General features: G+C 26.9%; 1 protein-coding gene across 2 annotated transcripts; it reads right to left on the reverse strand.

Annotated features, from left to right (window-relative positions):
• Positions 1–2,975: 2,975 nt before the first annotated feature.
• On the reverse strand, positions 2,976–8,601 carry LOC132276832 (heterogeneous nuclear ribonucleoprotein Q). Of its 2 annotated transcripts, none has more exons than XM_059778456.1 (9): positions 8,441–8,601; positions 6,871–7,318; positions 6,632–6,748; positions 6,349–6,489; positions 6,050–6,226; positions 4,355–4,559; positions 3,666–3,847; positions 3,490–3,575; positions 2,976–3,413 (listed from the first exon to the last, which is right to left on the reverse strand). In XM_059778456.1, exons 2-9 carry the CDS (start codon positions 7,255–7,257, stop codon positions 3,278–3,280), a joined length of 1,431 nt encoding a protein of 476 aa, XP_059634439.1. In that variant the 5' UTR covers positions 7,258–7,318; positions 8,441–8,601; the 3' UTR covers positions 2,976–3,277. The 2 variants fall into 2 exon arrangements, with proteins under 2 accessions (XP_059634439.1, XP_059634438.1); XM_059778455.1 differs by having other exon boundaries at positions 3,490–3,593.
• Between the last annotated feature and the right edge of the window lie 12,437 nt (positions 8,602–21,038).

The raw sequence follows: 21,038 nt of genomic DNA on the forward strand, positions 1-21,038 counted from the left end.
CCTATCATCGCATCATACTCTGTCACTTTCATCATACTAGTAAGTTAATTTAAGGTAAAAATAGGTTAGCACTCTTCGATTTGTTTTAGATAAACGAAAGGTAAACAATAATACAATAACAATAATAATGACAGTGGGGTCGATAGGTACAGCGTGACAAAAAAAATTATTTTACAAAGGTATGTTAGCTGTAACTCGACATGTTACAGGAACGTTTATAGTAAATCAAATTAAGAATAGAATTGATTGCTTGTCCTTTTTTTGACAAGTATAAAATAAAAAGAAAGAAAAGCATATTGATAATATTTCGTCTGACTTAGGAAAAAAATATCAGAGAGAAAAAAAGAAAAAAATATGGATAATGCTAAATTCTTAGATCATTTCTCTCTCACTTATTGATGGACAGTGAAAAATAAAAATAAAAAGTTAGTAATAATAATAATAATAATAAATTTCAAGGGATTGATTAGTTCCTTATCCTTTCTAATTAACCAACCTCTTATTTTTATACCAAGCATCAGATGCTATCTCTTGCTTTCCTTTCATTCCAGCTGAATCAAAACACACTCATAAATCAAAATCTAAACTGGATTTATTAATCCCAATTATATAAGCAATGCAACACATGTAATTCAATACGAGAATCAAATATATTGCTTTCATTGGCAGAGTGAAATATATATATTGGGAGTAACGATGAAGAAAACCATTTAAAAATATATATATATATTACAGACGGCTCTCAGTATCTAAGATCACTACTAATAAACTAGCAACCATGAAGTGGATTGATCATCCCTACCTCCACCGAGTTATCTACAGAAAAACCGGGTTGATCCTGAGTTGAAGCATCTTTAAAATAACAGATATCGGAAACGAAGAGTAAGAACCAGGCAAGGAGTGGTGTAATAAAGAGAATAAGACCCAAGGGGATCATCCACTGCTGAGTATTTGTAGGATGAAACCTTAATTCCCACCAAGCCAACACCAGTCCGCCTACCATGCTTATCAAAAATGAACCCAAAAAAGCCATGCATGACTTCAAACTCTTCTCAAACTTATGAGTATGTGTACTTACATCTCTCATCTCTTCCTTGTATGATCCCATCAAACCCTGAATTAAATTCCAAAACCAAAAAACAAAAAATACGACAATTACTTCAAATATCATTGTACAATTTAACTTTCACATATAGAATTGAAAACTATATATATGTATAAGAAAAGAGAGAAAAATTAACATACCGAAGCTATGATCGATGAAGATGAAGGGGAAGTGTAATGGAATTGCAGTATGTGTGTGTGTATTTGGTGAAATATTTGGTGGGAAGAGGTAGTAGCTAGGGTAGAGGGGACAGAGAGCCGAAGAATAAGACTGGAGTGTTTGGGGGAGGCTAAGAAGTTGGATTCATACAAGAATAATCGGATTCGAAATCATGAGCATTTTCCATCAAACGTGCCTTTTCATCAAAGTAGTTGTCAGTTAAAACCAAATAAAACTAGTAGTAGATGAATACGTCTCATCATTTTTTTAGCACTAATGATTGACGGTGCCATCTGGGGTAGACGACTCTTGATTTGTTTAGGATACGAGGGGAGGGGTGACTTGCTGCGTCATTGGACAAGTGGCATGTGTTGGTTTGCGGTACAATTGTTAGTTGTTGTTTGGCAGATGGGAAAAAGCATCAGAAAAACACAGGTTTTATTTTCATATATATAAAACTAGGTTAGGTTGTTGCTTGGATTTAATGACTAATTAAAGCTTTTGCCTGAAGATGGAGTTTACTTGTGGGCTTGATTACAGATAATGCTGTTTGTAATCTTGCATAGTTTAATAGATTGTTGTTACATTCTCAATTCCTATAAGCATCAAGAATAAATAAATAAAGGTAAGGTTTGGTAGTTGGTTCATTTTCAATTGGGGTATAGGCAATTCATTTTGCATCACTTTGTTTTTTTCCTCCAAAGTAAGGGGAAAAAAAAAGGGGTAAATTTCACAAATTTCTCTTGGGTTTGGCAATATCTCATGGATGGACCTTCTCTTAGCTTAGTAAAACTTGGATTTATGTAACAAATTCTCTCCTGCCATTAGAGAGTTCCTAATAGAGAAACCGAATTTGCCAAAAGGGAATAGAAGGTTAATTTTTCTCTTTTAATGCGAAATGACATTTTTAATCTCATAAGTAAAGCAGTAAATCAATACACTATCGGGACGGTCATTAGTAACATAAGAGGTAAGTGAGATTATAAAATCAAGAGGAGATTTATGTAAAATATTGACAAACTTCAAGAGAGATAAGTGTAATTTATCTAAAAATAATAATTATATAAATCATGTTTGGAAAATTAAAGAGGAGTTTATTTTGTTCAATCTTATAACTCTATTTTTGTGTAAAATAACATAATTAATGTTTTAGAATTAAGCTACTAACTACAATATTAGCCTTTCTTCCCCAATTTATCACACCCATACGCTGAGGTGGCACCGACAGAACCTTAAGACCACAGCCCTTAACAGCCAAGCTAAAAGCTCAGCAGGTCAATGGCGGGTTTTGTTTTTCCAAGGATTCTGATAATATTTTTATTCAATACCATATAAATATGCATACATATATACACTCGAGTAAAACACCATTGTGAAATACTTTTCATGTGATTTATATCTAACACACTATAATAAAGCGTTGAGATAGCAAAGACACACATGATAAACATCGCATTGACCTGAAATCTGACAAACAAAATTCATCCAAATACCTTAAAAAAACAAAATAGGAGGAAAAATAAAAAAAATTTGTTAAATTATACACAAGTTCATTGCACGGATATAGAAGAACAATTATTTGACTTTTGATCACTAAAATTAATGGTGAGTAAAACTAGTTGCTCTTCCCCCTCTTTCATTTTGAGGAGCATCAGAAATGGTGGAATAGCATAAATGGTCATCAATCTTACATCCAAAACGAGTCCACGAATCCTCGAAACACAGAAAAAGATATTGAATTGCAATCAGAAGTCAGGACCTGGAATTAGCGTGTATAGTTCCAGGTAAACAAAGTTGGACTTAACTTGTTCTCAGATCAAAAAACAATTGAAACCAAAGTTGACATGTATGTCTCTTGCCAACACTATGACCATTACAGTAGATTATAAGATACCTCGTATCATGATTTTGAATTAACCTCTTTTTGTTTAAAGAGATGGGTCTGAGGTGTGGAATGTCATTTTGTCAGCCATATCTAGTTATCCACTACAACATATCACTGTTCCACTGCCCCTAGTATGGTCGGTACCGCTTGCTGCGATCGTCACTGCCACTGCTAGGTCCTCCTCGTCCTTGTGCTGCCCCAGTGCCATTGCTTCGATCATTTCTCCGAGGCCGTGGGGTTGGCATCTGTACTCCAGGCTGCTGTCTGCATAATTATTATGTCAGCGAAAGCAAAAGTGGAAGTTCTAGAAGAAAAAATATCACACAGAAATGCCACTTACAGAACATAACCAATTCGACCATCTGGTAAAACCATTGGCACCATTTGCATCCCAGTTGGCATTGGCCCCCTACCGTATATCACAGGCTGTTCATTTGTGCAAGTCTATCAGATGAAACTAAATCAATAAGAAACTACGTCTAGGTCAAGGAGAATGAAACTGATTCATGAGAATACCTGCTGAAATCCAGCGGTAACGCCATATCCACCCCCTAGAGGGCCACCATATGAATTACCAGGAAAACCACCATACCCAGGATGAGGAATAAAATTTGGCCGAGGCCCAGAATTGTGGAGATTAACAGCATCAAACTTCTTGTCAGTCTGAGGCTTAGCCAGAAAAACATCCAATGCCTGACCTGCATTCATATCCATTGAACATATTATTTACCAAAAAAAAAACATTCAGCAAAAAACAGGCTAGCAAAGAAATTGCTTTCCACACTTCGCAAAATTCCACTAGCATAAGCAGGATAACCCAAACAAAATACAATATGGTGCATCATTGATGAAGCATTCCACTTCCAATGCCCAATCATGTTATTGAAAATCAAACTAGCCACTATATATCTAGAGTTTCAACTGATGTTATTTTTGGTCATTATGGTGCATCATTGTTGAACCATTGCAATAACTTTTAATAATAGATTTGCTAAAATCTTATCTTTTTAAAAGTTGATATTGATTAAATACAATATTTCCATATTTGTTCTTTCAGAAAATATAGACATAATAATAAACTAATAGTTAACACATTTGTAACCATTACTAAAACCAAGGATTAACTGGTTAAATTTTTCAGATCCTTTATTCATCATTTTAGTGTCAAGACTATACTTTTTCCCTATAGAATATGCTGAAATTACCATCAATTTCATATTTCTCTGAATCATTGACAGCTTTCAGTGCACTTGACCTTTCTGCAAAATGAACAAAACCAAAATCCCGTTTGCCACCAGATTTGGCGGGTGGCATAACAACTTTTGTAACTTCTCCATGGCGCTGGAATAGTTCCTTCAGTAGTTCAGGTGAAGAGTTCTCAGGTATGTTCTTCACGTAAAGAGCCTTCACCTGGGAAATCCAAAACAAGTTAACATATTTTCTTACTACTAGGCAATTAGCAATGTAGAAAAACAAATCAGCAAAACAACAAAAAGTTAAATAAGGTCTCCATTTTTTCATGCATAGTACTAGAATTAATTCTTTGAACTTCACAATCATTCTTTAAGATAAGTTGATGCTTGGATCTTTATAAAGAGGTTTAAGATTTCTTTATCTAATTTTCATATAAAAAGTAAATCTTCATTAACGTTAGATTTCTCCTTCACATATTGTCTGCAATCTAAAGAGGTTTAGGTCTTGTGAGGACTGTGAACTAATTGCTCTATGCAAGACAAATGGACCTTACCATTCACTTTCAATAAATAATCCAGTGAAAACTGCAATGCAGTTGAATGCAGCTAACTGGTGCTCAGGGTCAAAAGGCGAGCCATTAGCAAAAGCCTGGGAAGCAGATTTATTAAGCTAACCTACGTCCATGAATTCTCCAATGAGTTTAGTACTAGTGTTGCAGTGCCGGATTTTGTTCCAAATATACTGCTTAGACTTCAAAATGTGCCACTAAGTATTCATTCCTTTCTTTTTTAAGAGTGCCTAGTGCTTAGTTTTTGTTTTTCTTAAATGGTATCTCAGCATTCTCCTTTGTACTCTTCTCTATCTTTACAGAATCATTTTCCTGTTTTTTATAAAAATAAGTAAGCATATAAAGAGATTCACCAGTTCATACTCCTTTTTTTTTAGGTCAAACACTATTTATTCAAATGGTTATTAAAATATTGTAAATTTCCTAGACCTTTTCTAACAAGTATATGGGTCAATACATGATCTGAGGCTGATTAATCATGTAATGGATTCATATTGGTTCTATGCTCAACTCAAGAAAGCCTTTTTCCCAACAAATAAATCACTGTCCAAATATTTTTTTGGACTTTCCAGATCTGACAATCTACATTTACTCTAAATTTCGATACTTGAATCGCTAAGAATGCAACACAAAGGCCAGCCAAGTAGCCATATCCTGTATTGGGCATCCTTAAATAACCCAATGGGCATAAAATGTTATGGATTGCACCCATAAATATTGGTTAGCAACTCCCATGTTCTAATCACAACCTTATTATAAGATATTTAATGATCCCAAATTATTCTAATATTTAATGATCCCAAATTATTCTAATTTGCCATTCCGCCATGTTGCTACAAAAGTTGATTAAATTTTTTTTCCTCATCAGGGGGGTTAAAGTATGCAGCTGCCTTACACATCTATGAAACAATTTCTTTCCATTTCATGCTTGTTAACTTGTGTGATTTGAAAATTTGCACGGGTGAAGACTACCATGCAAATACTGACCACTAGATCAATATCAAAAGTAATGAAACGACAGTTTTAAGGCACCTGTAGTTATAACGTTAATCAGATATTGAATGTCCCAATGAAGTTGTCAATTTCTATTTAGATTTAAGATCTGATACTTTTTTTTTTTAATCCCTTTGGAGTTTACCTGAGAAGCAGCAGAATGCTCAGGTGCACTCTTTGGATCAGCCCAGCTGACAGTTGGGGTGTTGCCATCTAGTTTAAAATTTGCACTTGACATTTTCTGCCTAGAATAATCAGCACAGGCATTGTTGTAATACTCAATGAAAGCAAAACCACGATTACGGCTTGGATTTTGTGGATCCTGTTTTTACCAGAAGATAATGGGACTAGCAAGGTCAGGAAGAGCAGTTATTAATTCTTAATAAGCTGGTAAAAATTTAATAAGTAGATAGTCAATTAAGAATGCCAAAAATGCACACACACCTTTATGAGCTCAATATTTTCTGCTCCAGGACCAGTCTCCTCAATGACTTTCCTAAATTCATCATCAGACCAGCTCTTCGGAATATTACCAATAAACAATCTGTGTTTAGTTTCAGACAGTGAACACCTTAATGTTCTACCCTGCAGTGATAAAACTTATAAAAGGTCAAAAACTAAAACAGTAACAAAAATGCCACGAAATGAACACACCAAGCACTTTTAACATTTTAAAGACAATGTTGCCAGAGGGAGAGAGAGTCTTTCACATAAGCATCAACATTACCTTAAATTCTTTGTTATGCAACTCTTCAATGGCCTGTTGTGCAATATCCTTCGTTTTGAATGCTATAAAAGCAAAACCCTTACTTTCACCAGTATCCCTATTTTTCATTAACCTAACCTGCAATAATCATTGAGAAGTTAAAACCATGTTGAAAATCCCAGTAACAAAAAAAGCTTAAGTCCTCAATCACAAGAAATCACTGTTCTGGCATTCCTTTCTTTTCCGGGACGAGAACTGACCTCGGAAATTTCACCAATTGATTCACAGAGATCCCTCAAGTCTTCTTCTGTAGTATCTCGAGGAAGCCCACCAATGAAAACTTCAGACCCGTGAGGAGGAAGGGAAAGAATTTCAGCTCGCTTCTCGCTGTCAACTTCATCAATGGTGGCAATAGGCTTTTCTTCATCTTCGACTGGTTCGGTAGTAATGGGACTTCTATCTGCTTCTGGTGATTGGTCATTTGCATTAGTCCCACTTGAGTCCTCCTGTTGGTCCTCATCATTTTCATCGCCATCTCCCCCGGCTTCTTCATCCTCTATTTGTTCTTCAACATCATCATCCATCTCTTCAATGTAATTGTCATCATCAAGATCAACCCGGTCATCAATTTCTGTACCCTCTGCCATGACTTCCTCACGTCCCAGGTCTTGTCATCCAACAACTACTGTTGACCTTCACCTATATCACCTGCGAGCTCGCATTGGAATAACAGAGGATTTACAAAGGCAGTAACAATTACCATAGTGCATGTACTTTCATGTGAAGGGGTAGAGAAGAAAGCTAAAGGTCAAGCAAGATAAGAAGAATCTTCATTGTATTTTTTTCAGTGAGTAGAAATGAGAAACATAAGACTGGAAGGCCAAGCAAGAGATCGAAGCACTTCATCGTATCTTCCGGCTGCAATGATCTATTCTACCACAGCAAAAGCTGACCAACTTCCTAATGAACCATTTGGTTGTTGATAATATTGTTGAGAAACAAAAAGAAATTTAGAATCATAAGACTGGTACTTTAAAGTCTACCCTCAAACAGGTATCAGAGTTCAAATTTCAATCAACTTGCCCTCTTTCTGGAACCAAACGGAGGTTCGGAGCATTAATATGGAAACTAATGGGTAAATTTCTTTGTATACTTAGAATGAACAAATACACACAATGACTGAATAAAACCCCATCCCCACCCCTAAACCAAAAATCATCCAATCCTAAAAACAACACGCATTAGAGAAACTTAATAGTATAGATATCAGTTATGGTTAATAAACTCACTAAATGGGGTTAAATACGAATAAATAAGCACCAGAATTGTGAACCATTTTGAAGCACAATTGGTGCTAAACTAACACAAAGACGAGTAAATATTGCAAAAATAAAAAAGAAGAAAGACGAGTGAATAGAAGTAAAATAGCCAAAACCCAGAATTGTAAACCCATTGACAAGCTCCACATGGCAAAGGAAATAGATGTTGCAATCTAAAGGGTAAAAATGACAACATGTCAAGACAAAATCAATGCAGTAGGAAGAAGAGAGTAATCAATCCTCAAAACCCTATTGGGGAAAATAATGATATAAAACAAATACATATATGAAATTCAAGCACTTGAACCAGTGGGAAAAATCTATAAACTGTTGTCAACAATCGGCAATCAGCAAGAGCAAATGAAAAAAATTGAGCTAAGAAATGCAAGAAGTGGTGCGAAAATTAGGGGCAAATGACACAGGATTGACCTTTGGCAAAGAGAAATTTATATATACATACATACGATAGCACGAATGGATAAAGAGAAGGAAAGAGAGAAACTCCGCATACCAATTTTTCTTTCCTTTTTGTATTGTAGGTTGTGATTTTCTGGTCTCTCTCTTTCTGTGTCTCTGTGTATTTCTTCACCTCTGGGTGGGTTGGGGCGTGTGTGAGAGAGAGCTATCAGACGACCCAAAAACTATATGGATCCGAGAGTGGCCCTAATTTTAGAAATTCAGATTGAGGCATATAGCGTTAGCGTTTACTCTATTAGAGTTCTCACCAATCAGACTGAGCCATGTTAGCGGCACTTGGGGTTTGCTGCTTTTAGTCATGCTTTAGTAACGTTTTCGTTCGTTTTTTTTTTTTTTTTAACCAGTTTTAAGAAAATAAAAATATTTATTTTCTCTGAGTAAAAATAATATTTATTAATACTTGTTGTTGTTGTCATAACTTTAAAAATATAAAACAATAATTGTATTTAGTAATGTAACATATTTGTTACAAAATGTACATAATATTCTTTAAATTATTTATTTATTTATTTCATTTCTTTTTTATTTTTTTCATGACAAGAATTTTAGGAGTTAGTAATTAAATGAGAGGGTAGATGACTTGAACATGAATTCTCGGACACAGGGAGCAACCCAACCGCTTAGGCACGACACTTGCTTCTATTAATATCAAAAAGTCATAAATTTATAAAATCTAATTTAAAATTATAAATCTTAAAAATATTCAATACATCATAAGTACAAAATTAGATATACGAAGACAAATACATGTATATGCATGATGTATACATTTATTATGTGATATATAATATATTTAGCATATGATAATTTGTTATGAATAAAAAATATTAAATAATATATCTTATATGTAATAAAATATATATTGTGTTATAATATTGTAAATTAATTATAATTTAATATTTACATATAATATAATATAGATATGATATATAATAATATAAAATATCTATTGCTTAATAATTTAATAACATTATATTCTATATCAAAAATTATTTTGTCACAAAAAATCATTTACAATATTATTTAATATATTATATATTAAAATATATTTTTATCAAATAAAAAATAATATGCAATATTTAATTTATTCTATATTAAAAATATATATTTTTATTAACATTTAATATACAACTTAGTATATAACACAAATAATTTGAATTTTATTTGAAATAAATAGTATCTGTGCACTAACATTAGTGAAAATGTTTATTTGCTATAGTGCCGAAAACATAAGAAACAATATTTTGATGTTTTCTCTTTTCTTCACAAAAATTGAAAACATTTTCTGTTATAAAATATTGAACGCAATTTTTGTTTTCGTTTTGCCTTTTTAGAGGTTGCCAACAGAAAATAAGAAACGTTTCTTGTTACTAAACGCAGCCAGTAAGCAGAGAGGGATAATAATGTCATTCAATTCATTCACAAATTGAGTGGAATTATTATTATTTTTTTTCCTATTTTTTGGATTGCTAAGCTATATATTCAATTTTTTTATTCACAAATTAAAATAAAATAAAATTCCTTGTTAATCCGGTCAACTAAACAAAAGGACTCTAAATACAAAAATAATTTCATATTGTGAAATAGATGTTTGATTTAATTGTGTAAAAATGTGATTTTAAACTAAGATTGAATGAGAATACACAAGGCCGGATTATATACTTTGGTGTATTATGTAATGGATGTCTTTCGCATGAACATGTACTTACGAGTCAATAAAATAGAACAAGATAACATGAACTAGTACATGTTCACTGACAACAGCATTCACATTATAAAAATTTCCTAAAAAAAAACATTCACATTATAAATGTGCATATCTAAATTGATGTATTTTCAGTTTCTACTTTACTAATTTTTGTAATTTGTTTTGAAAACATGAGCATTCACATTATAATTGTGCATATCTAAATTGGTGTATTTTCAGTTTCTACTTTACTTGTTTTTGTAATTTGTTTCGATGTAAATTTACGAAGAAAAATAAAACTTAAATAAAATAATTTACTCATTAATTTTTGACAAATTATTTTACACGTTCCATTCGATAGATTCGACGTCAATCTCGACTTTTGCCAAACACTAAAAAATTAAAATAAAGAAAAATATTTTACCTGCAAAAGATAAATATTTTTAAAGAAATATATTTTACGTCAAACAATGGAACCTATATTTGAGTAAGTATGAAAAAAAAAAAAAAAAAAAAAAAATAATATTTATTACACTTTGTTTAAACTAGCAAAAAATGGTAAATCTCTCTTGCGATTGATTGTAGAGTTAATTCCATCTATACCGCCTAACTTTTTACTTATATCCCACTGACACCCTTCTAGGTTTCAATATTTCACACACACTCCTGACCTTTAATCATGCGGAACAAGTTCTTCTATACCGTTAAGCATCTAACTGTGTGTGCTGATGTCAGCATGAGGAATTTGTTAAAAGGTCAATTTTACCCTTTTTCAGTACCTGAAATCACTGCTTTAACCTCATTGACTAATGAGGAATGACAAAACTACCCTAGACTTATCATAAATGATAATGTAGTTTATATATATATATATATATATCTACTCTGGCGGCCATGGCTGACTCGTCCGATTGAACTCGGGGGTGAAGCGAAGAAACTCGATCAACGTTAAAATTAGAAGGTTTAAAGGTCATTCTCAACTAAATAAGGGCTGATTTATTTGTCAGTGAAGAAGGGCTGATTTATTTGTAGTTTTTTGTGTTTCTGAAATTTTTATATATATATATATATATATATATATATATATTGTGATGATCTGTTTCTGGTGGGTCAGAAATTTACAAATAATTACTTACTAAAAAAAATTAGTATTTAATATTTGCATGTGTGTACTTTTTGGAAGTTTGTTCTGATTTTTATGTTGGTTTCTAGAATTTTAGAAGTTAAATCGTACAAAGTTGTTTTCGTCTTCTTTTATATCTGGGTGAGTTGATTTGAAGCTGGATTAATTTAGGAATTATTTGTTATGTTTTAATAGGAATAGGCAAACTTACTTCAGGGTTTAAACTCTACGTTCTTGAAATTTTATGTTCATTTTATATAAATCATTGCATACTCAAGAAGTTAATTGAAAATACTTTATTTTCCTTCTTTTTTAAGCTTTGCCCAGATTTATATTCTTTAGAAGTTACTCAAAAATATAGTTTTTAAAGTTTTAAATTTGGATTCTAAATGCTTAATGTGTTAGAGAACCTTTTATGTGTTTTGTTTATAAAATTATTGTGTAACTATTATGTTTTTGGCATTTTAACCTTTCGATCAGATACTGTGCAATTTTAGCAGAGAAATTTGTTCCGTGATTTTTTATTTTTTGAGTTGAGAGCAGCAACACAAATTTAGAAATACTAGTATCTTGGGCTGAAATCCCAAATATATTATTTCTACATTTGGTCTGTTTGGTACCATCTGAAAAGCGAGTATGAAAAGCTCAGGCCTGAGTTTGGATCTGGGCATAGGCGGAGGCCAGAGTTCTTGATCTCTTGGATTATGTGGAGGGATTCATTAATGGTGGAGGTAAGCTTGTCAGCGGTGGACTTGCACCATCATTATCAACTTCCACCATTGCCATCCCTTTCTTCGGCCCGGTTCTCACCAATCTCGGTTTCTAAGACCTCGCAGCCGATATCAACAACCGGGAGACCATCAAATGATGAATTGCCGTTGCTCTCTGTTGCTGTATATCAGTATATGTGTATGTAATGTGTATATAATTGTCTGTGGGTGTTTTTGCCTTTTCCATTCAATTTTAAAATTTTATAACTATTAGTTATATACAATTGATAGGCAAAATTGTAAAATTATACAATTCAGTTAGTAAAGTAATGGCCATCATAGTGAAGGGAGGTAGGTAAAATATTAAAATTTAGAAGGGGAATAAGTAGAATATGGTCAAAGGTTATGAACTGTAGGTAAAATTAACCTCAATTATATGAACTGTAGTTGGCCATTAGAAACAGCCCATAAATCGATAAAAATTAGACGCAATGAGCAATAGAGCCCAAACAAAACAAAAGCCCATAAGGACAAACAGCAAAAGTCCAACACCAAAAAACACACTGAACCGAGGGGCTACCCAGAATGACAAAACAATAAGATACACGGAGCTTAGAGGGAATGTTTATATATAAACATATAGTATTTTGTTTGGTTCTTATCTCATCCAAAATCCAAAAGCATTAGAAAGTTGAAAAGTTGAGGGTTTATTTTGGTAATGGCAAAAAAACTATTTTTCAAAAACTTTAATTTGAAGGTACCATAGGGAACTTTTAGAAAAGATCAGGTAATTTACTAATTTACCTGGGAAAAAAAAATGATACTTGTAACTATAACAATATATTTTTACTTTAGGATACATGATCATAATTAAATTCACTTAGATGACAATATATATCTATACTATTATTAAATGTGCAAAGTATTTCAGTATTTATTTATTAATTAATATAAATTCTATAACACTCAAAATTACCTAATAAAATTAAAATTAATTCAAATTAACAAAATATAAAAAGAGTTTAATTCAAATTACAAAGTCCACGTTGGTTTTAAGTAAAAAGGATTACATGAAAGTCTGTTATAAAACTATAGAACTAAAAAAATAATAATTACACCTTCTCGGCTTTTTGGCTAAGATCAAGTGTAATACTAAATTTTTTTGGGTCGGCCTTTTAGCTAACCTTTCTTGGTCTTTTGATTAAGATCCAGTGTAGTACTACTTTCTCGGCCTTTGTGCAAATAGTTTTAATATTTATTTATTAATTTATATAAATTCTATAAAACTCAAAATTACCTAATAAAATTCAAATTAACAAAATATAAAAAGAGTTTAATTCACAATAAAGAGCTTTCATTAATTATTATATCCCACGATATAAATTCTATAAAACTCAAAATTAGCTAATAAAATTAAAATTCAATCTATAACCAATTGTGCTTGACCAAATAGTCCATAAATTAACCTATTTATCTATTTATTATTATGAATTTTTTAATAAAAGAAAATCTAATTAGATAAGAATTATTAATATAAAAGTATTTATTAATTAATATATAAAACAAAATAATTTTTCTAAAACTCTACCATAAATTAGTTTTTATTATGCGTTTCTTAGTAAAATTAAATCTAATTAGACAATTTCTATAAAACTCTATCACAAATTACTTATTTTATTTTCAATAAAACTATATCACAAACTAGACAAAGATATATTTAAAGAGTTTCTATAAAACTCTAACACAAATTACTTATTTATTTATTTATTATGAGTTTTTTAATAAAAGAAAATCTAATTAGACAAGTATTGTTAATAAAAAATTATTTATTAATTGATATAAAAAGAGGTTTTAAAAGAGTTTCTATATAACTCTAACACAAATTATCTATTTATCTATTTATTGTGAGTTTTTTTTTTAATAAAAGTAAATCTAATTAGACAAGAATTATTAAAATAAAAAATATTTATTAATTGAAAATTACCTAATAAAATCATGCAAAGTGTTTCGGTATTTCAGTATTTATTTATTTATATAAAAAAATATTTATTAATTAATATAAAAATAATTTCTATAAAACTCTAAAAATTACTCAATAAAATCAATGACGCAACATGTAAAGTTGCTCACCTTCGGGAAACTTGTTTTACCATGGTTCCAGAAATTTTGAATTAGGAATGGTGCCACATAGACTGGAACCTTGTCCTTTTAATTTGGAATATATTTCGTTAATTTAATTATATCAAAGCATGTTAAAAGCCCTGTATATATGATAGCGTTCTCTTTAATTACTGCGATCATAGGTTATGTTTTTGGACATTGAATTTGCATCTTGTGGAACTTGTGATTTGACTATGACAAAAGGGTCATTACCTCGTATGGTTCTTAGTTTCTACTTTATATTTATATAAAAAAAATATTAATTAATTAATATAAAAAGAGTGTTTATCTATATTATTATTAGATGTGCAAAGAGTTTCAGTATTTAAATACAAATTACCTATTTATCTATTTATTATGAGTTTTTTTAATAAAAGTAAATTTAATTAGACAACAATTATTAAAATAAAAAATATTTATTAATTGTAAATTATCTAATAAAATCATGCAAAGTGTTTATCTATTTCAGTATTTATTTATATATAAAAAAAATATTTATTAATTGATATAAAAATAGTTTTTCTAAAAATAGTTTCTATAATACTCTAAAAATTACCTAATAAAATCAATTATATTCTATATAAAACTCTAATTTTTAATTCAATATAAAAAGAATAGTTATTTTTTATGGATGATTATCACAATATAACCGGCCCGGCCCAATTATGATTATGTAATTATCAAAAAGATACATGTCGTCATCTTATTAATCCAAGAAGCCTATATATAGAGGGAAGGAGGAAGGGGCATAAAAATTGAGAATTCTAGAAAATCCAGAATTCTAGAGTAAAATACGGAAACTCTACCAAAGAGTTTCAGTATTTATTTATTTATATAAAAAAATATTTATTAATTGATATAAAAAGAGTTTTTATCTATACTATTATGAGATGTGCAAAGAGTTTCAGTATTTAAGTATTTATTTATTCATGTAAAAAATATATTTAAAATACTAAAATCTACATAATAAAATTTAAATTAACCTATTTATCTATTTATTATTATGAATTTTTTCATAAAAGAAAATTTAATTAGACAAGAATTAGTAATATAAAAAATATTTATTAACTGATATATAAAACAAAATAATTTTTCTAAAATTCAACCACAAATTAGCTCTTATTATGAATTTCTTAATAAAATTAAATCTAATTAGACAAGAATATATTTAAAGAAAATAAAATAATTTCTATAAAACTTTATTACAAATTACTTATTTTATTCTCAATAAAACTCTATCACACTAGACAAAGATATATCACAGTTTCATATTTTATTCTGAGTTTTTTAATAAAAGGAAATATAATTAGACAAGTATTATTAATATAAAAAATTATTTATTAATTGATATAAAAAGAAGTTTTAAAGAGTTTCTATGAAACTCTAACCCAAATTACTTATTTATCTATTTATTATGAGTTTTTTTTTAATAAAAGTAATCTAATTAGACAAGAATTATTAAAATAAAAAATATTTATTAATTAAAAATTACCTAATAAAATAATGCAACGTGTTTCAATATTTCAGTTTTTATTTATTTATATAAAAATAATATTTATTAATTGATATAAAAATAATTTCTATAAAATTCTAAAAATTACCTAATAAAATCAATCACATTCTATAGAAAACTCTTATTTTTAATTCAATATAAAAAGAATAGTTATTTTTTTATAAATAATTATCACAATATAACCGGTCCGGCCCAGTTATAATTATGTAATTATCAAAAAATGACACATCTCATCATCTTACTAATCCAAGAAACCTATAAATAGAGGATGGAGGAAGGAGGAAGGGGTATAGAAATTAAAAATTCTAAAAATTCAGAATTTTAGGGTAAAATATAGAAACTCTACCAAAGAATTTTAGTATTTTAGTATTTATTTATTTATATAAAAAAATATTTATTAATTGATATAAAAAGAGTTTTTATTTATGCTATTATTAGATGTGCAAAGAGTTTCAGTTTTTAAGTATTTATTTATTTATATAAAAAAAAAAAATTTAAAACTAAAATCTAAATAGTAAAATTTAAACTAACCTATTTATCTATTTATTATTATGAATTTTTTAATAGAAGAAAATCTAATTAGACAATAATTATAAATGTAAAAAAAATTTATTAATTGATATATAAAACAAAATAATTTTTCTAAAACTCTACCACAAATTAGCTTTTATTATGATTTTCTTAGTAAATTAAATCTAATTAGACAATAATATATTTAAAGAAAATAAAATAATTTATATAAAACTCTATCACAAATTATTTATTTTATTTTTTATAAAATCCTATCATACTAGACAAAGATATATTTAAAGAATTTCTATAAAACTTTAACACAAATTACCTATTTATCTATTTATTATGAGTTTTTTAATAAAAGAAAATCTAATTAGGCAAGTATTATTAATATTAAAAATTATTTATTAATTGATATAAAAAGAGGTTTTAAAAGAGTTTCTATAAAATTCTAACACAAATTACCTATTTATCTATTTATTATGAGTTTTTTAATAAAATGAAATCTAATTAGACAAGTATTATTAATATTAAAAACTATTTATTAATTGATATAAAAAAAAGTTTTAAAAGAGTTTCTATAAAACTCTAACACAAATTACCTATTTATCTATTTATTATAAGTTTTTTTTTAATAAAAGTAAATCTAATTAGAAAAGAATTATTAAAATGAAAAGTATTTATTAATTGCAAAATTACCTAATAATATCAATCGCATTCTATATAAATCCTTATTTTTAGTTCAATATAAAAAGAGTAGTTATTTTTTTATGGATAATTATCACAATATAATCGGGCCGCCGTGTTATGATTATGTCATTATCAGAAAAGGATACATGTCATAATCCTATTAATCCAAAAAGCCTATAAATAGTGTCATTGAGGAAAGAGTACATAAATTGAGAATTCTAAAAATTTAGAATTACAGATTAAAATACAGAAGCTCTGTCAAAGAGTTTCAGTATTTTTTAAAAAGAGTTTTTATCTATACTATTATTAGATGTGCAAAGAGTTTCAGTATTTATTTATTTATATATAAAAAATATAAACAATAAAATCTACATAATAAAGAGTTTCTATAAAACTCTAACACAAATTACCTATTTATCTATTTATTGTAATTTTTTTAGTAAAAGAAAATCTAATTAGACAGGTACTAATATAAAAAATTATTTATTAATTGATATAAAAAGAAGTTCACAAGAGTTTCTATAAAAAAAACTCTAACACAATTACTAATTTATCTATTTATTATGAATTTTTTAATAAAAGTAAATCTAACTAGACAAGAATTATTAAAATAAAAATATTTATTAATTGATATAAAAAGAATTTTTAAAAAAGTTTATATTAAACTCTAACACAAATTAATAATTTATTTATTTATTATAAGTTTTTTAATAAAAGAAATTCTAATTAGACAAGAATTATTAATATAAAAATATTTTTTAATTCATATAAAAAATAAAATAATTTTTCTAAAACTCTATCACAAACTTCTTTTTATTATGTATTTTTTTTTTAATAAAAGCTAATCTAATTTGACAAGAATTGTTAGAATTTAAAAATATTTATTAATTGATAAAAAATGAGTTTTTAAAAGAGTTTCTATTAAAGTCTAACACAAATTACTTATTTATTTATTTATTGTAAGTTTTTTAATAAAAAAAAATCTAATTAGACTATAAAAATTCTACCACTAATTAAACTTCTTTTTATTATATATATATATATATAGTAGGAAAAGGTATGTGCGATGCACGTGTTGAATGTTTTTGTAGATAATGTGGTAAAGTTTTATAGAAAATAAAACAGCCAATTTGTGGTAGATTTTATAAAAATTATTTTATTTTCTTTAAATATATTATTGTTTAATTATATATTTTTTTTAATTAAAAAAACTCATAATAAATAGATAAATGGGTAATATGTGTTAGAATTTTATAGAAACTCTTTAAAAAACTCTTTTTATATCAATTAATAAATATTTTTTTATATTAATAATTCTTGTCTAATTAGATTTCAATAAATAAATAAATAGGTAATTTGTGTTAGAGTTTTATAGAAACTCTTTTAACACCTCTTTTTATATCAATTAATAAATAATTTTTTATTCTAACAATATTTGTCTAATTAGATTTCCTTTTATTAAAAAATTCAAAATAAATAGATAAATAGGTAATTTCTATTAGAGTTTTTATAGAAAATCTTAAAATATATCTTTGTCTAATATATTACAATTTTATTGAAAATAAAATAGGTAATTTGTGGTAGAGGTTTTCTAATCTAATTTGATTTTCTTTTATTAAAAAAACTTATAATAAATAAATAAATAAATAGGTAATTTGTGTTAGAGTTTAATAGAAACTCTTTTAAAAACTCTTTTTATATCAATTAATAAATATTTTTAAATTTTAATAGTTCTTGTCAAATTAGATTAGCTTTTATTAAAAAAAAAAAAAAAAGAAAGAAAAACTCATAATAATAGGTAGTTTGTGATAAAGTTTTAGAAAAATTATTTTATTTTTTATAGGAATTAAAAAATATTTTTTATAATAATTCTTGTTTAATTAGAATTTCTTTTATTAAAAAACTTATAGTAAATAAATAAATAGGTAATTTGTATTATAGTTTAGCTTAAACTCTTTTAAAAATTCTTTTTATATCAATAAATAAATATTTTTATTTTAATAATTCTTGTCTAATTAGATTCACTTTTATTATAAAATTCATAATAAATAGATAAATTGGTAATTTGTGTTAGAGTTTTTTATAAAAACTCTTTTAAACCTTTTTTTTATATCAATTAATAAATAATTTTTTATATTAGTAATACTTGTCTAATTATATTTCATTTTATTAAAAAACTCACAATAAATAGATAAATAGGTAATTTGTGTAAGAGTTTTATAGAAACTCTTTATTATGTAGATTTTAGTGTTTATATTTTTTATATATATAAATAAATAAATACTTAAATTCTTTACACATCTAATAATAGTATAGATAAAAACTCTTTTTAATAAATACTGAAACTTTTTGGCAGAGCTTCTCTATTTTGCTCTGTAATTCTAAATTTCTACAATTCTCAATTTCTGTACTTATTCCTCCTTCCTCCATGTCTCTATTTATAGGCTTCTTGGATTAATAGGATTATGACATGTGTCCTTTTCTGATAATGACATAATTATAACTGAGCGGGCCGGTTATATTGTGATAATTATCCATAAAAAATAATTATTCTTTTTATATTGAACTAAAAATAAGAGCTTTATATAGAATGTAATTGATATTATTAGGTAATTTTGTAATTAATAAATATTTTTTATTTTAATAATTCTTGTCTAATTAGATTTACTTTTATTAAAAAAAATTCATAATAAATAGATAAATAGGTAATTTGTATTAGAGATTTATAGAAACTCTTTTAAAACCTCTTTTTATATCAATTAATAAATAATTTTTAATATTAATAATACTTGTCTAATTAGATTGTCTTTTGTTAAAAAATTCATAATAAATAGATAAATAAGTAATTTGTGTTAGAGTCTTATAGAAACTCTTTAAATATATCTTTGCCTAGTGCGATAGAGTTTTATTGAAAATAAAATAGGTAATTTGTGATAGATTTTTATAGAAATTATTTTATTTTCTTTAAATATATCATTGTCTAATTAGATTTAATTTTATTAAGAATCTCATAAAAAAAGCTAATTTGTGTTAGAGTTTTACAAAAATTATTTTGTTTTATATATCAATTTATAAATATTTTTTTTATATTAATAATTATTGTCCAATTAGATTTTCTTTTATTAAAAAATTCATAATAATAAATAGATAAATAGGTTAATTTAAATTTTATTATCTAGATTTTAGTTTTTTAAATATTTTTTTATATAAATAAATAAATACTTAAATACTGAAACTCTTTACACATTTAATAATAGTATAGATAAAAACTCTTTTTATATCAATTAATAAATATTTTTATATATAAATAAATAAATATTAAAATACTGAAATTCTTTGGAGAGTTTCTGTATTTTACTCTAGAATTCTGGATTTTTAGAATTTTCAATTTCTGTACCCTTTTCTCCTTCCTCCATGCCTTTATTTATAGGCTTCTTGGATTAGTAGGATGATGACATGTGTCCTTTTCTAATAATTACATAATCATAACTGGCATGAGATTTATATAGAATGTGATTGATTTTATTAGATAATTTTTAGAATTTTATAGAAACTATTTTTACAAAAACTATTGTTATATCAATTGATAAATATTTTTTTATTTAAATAAATAATTACTGAAATACTGAAACACGTTACATTATTTTATTAGGTAATTTTTAATTGATAAATATTTTTTATTATAATAATTATTGTCTAATTAGATTTACTTTTATTAAAAAAAACTCATAATCAATAGATAAATAAGTAATTTGTGGTTGAGTTTTAAAGAAACTATTTTAAAACCTCTTTTTATATCAATTAATAAATAATTTTTTATATTAATATGTAATTTGTACTTAAATACTGAAACTCTATGCACATCTAATAATAGTGTAGATAAAATCCCTTTTTATATCAAATAGTAAATATTTTTGTGTATAAATAAATAAATACTTAGTTTCTATATTTTACTCTGAAATTTTGGATTTCTAGAATTATCAATTTCAATTAATACTGAAACACTTTGCATGATTTTATTAGGTAATTTTCAATTAATAGATATTTTTTATTTTAGTAATTCTTCTCTAATTAGATATACTTTTATTAAAAAAACTCATTATAAATAGATAAATAGGTAAGTTGTGTTAGAGTTTTATAGAAACTCTTTTAAAACCTCCTTTTATATCAATTAATAAATAAATTTTTATGTTAACAATACTTGTCTAATTAGATTTCCTTTTATTATAAAACTCC

This window comes from Cornus florida, unplaced genomic scaffold (assembly GCF_030987335.1).
Source record: "Cornus florida cultivar Cherokee Brave unplaced genomic scaffold, ASM3098733v1 CherokeeBrave_3.0.0_Hap2_Chr10, whole genome shotgun sequence".
In the NCBI taxonomy this organism is placed as follows: domain Eukaryota; kingdom Viridiplantae; phylum Streptophyta; class Magnoliopsida; order Cornales; family Cornaceae; genus Cornus; species Cornus florida.

Excerpts from the sequence above, each read along its gene's own strand:
- LOC132276832 (XM_059778455.1), bottom strand. The coding sequence starts at position 7,257 with ATGGCAGAGGGTACAGAAATTGATGACCGGGTTGATCTTGATGATGAC. Across the intron at positions 6,749-6,870 it reads CAATTGGTGAAATTTCCGAG|GTTAGGTTAATGAAAAATAG; the intron begins GTCAGTTCTCGT and ends TGATTATTGCAG. Across the intron at positions 3,414-3,489 it reads GGTCGAATTGGTTATGTTCT|ACAGCAGCCTGGAGTACAGA; the intron begins GTAAGTGGCATT and ends ATAATTATGCAG.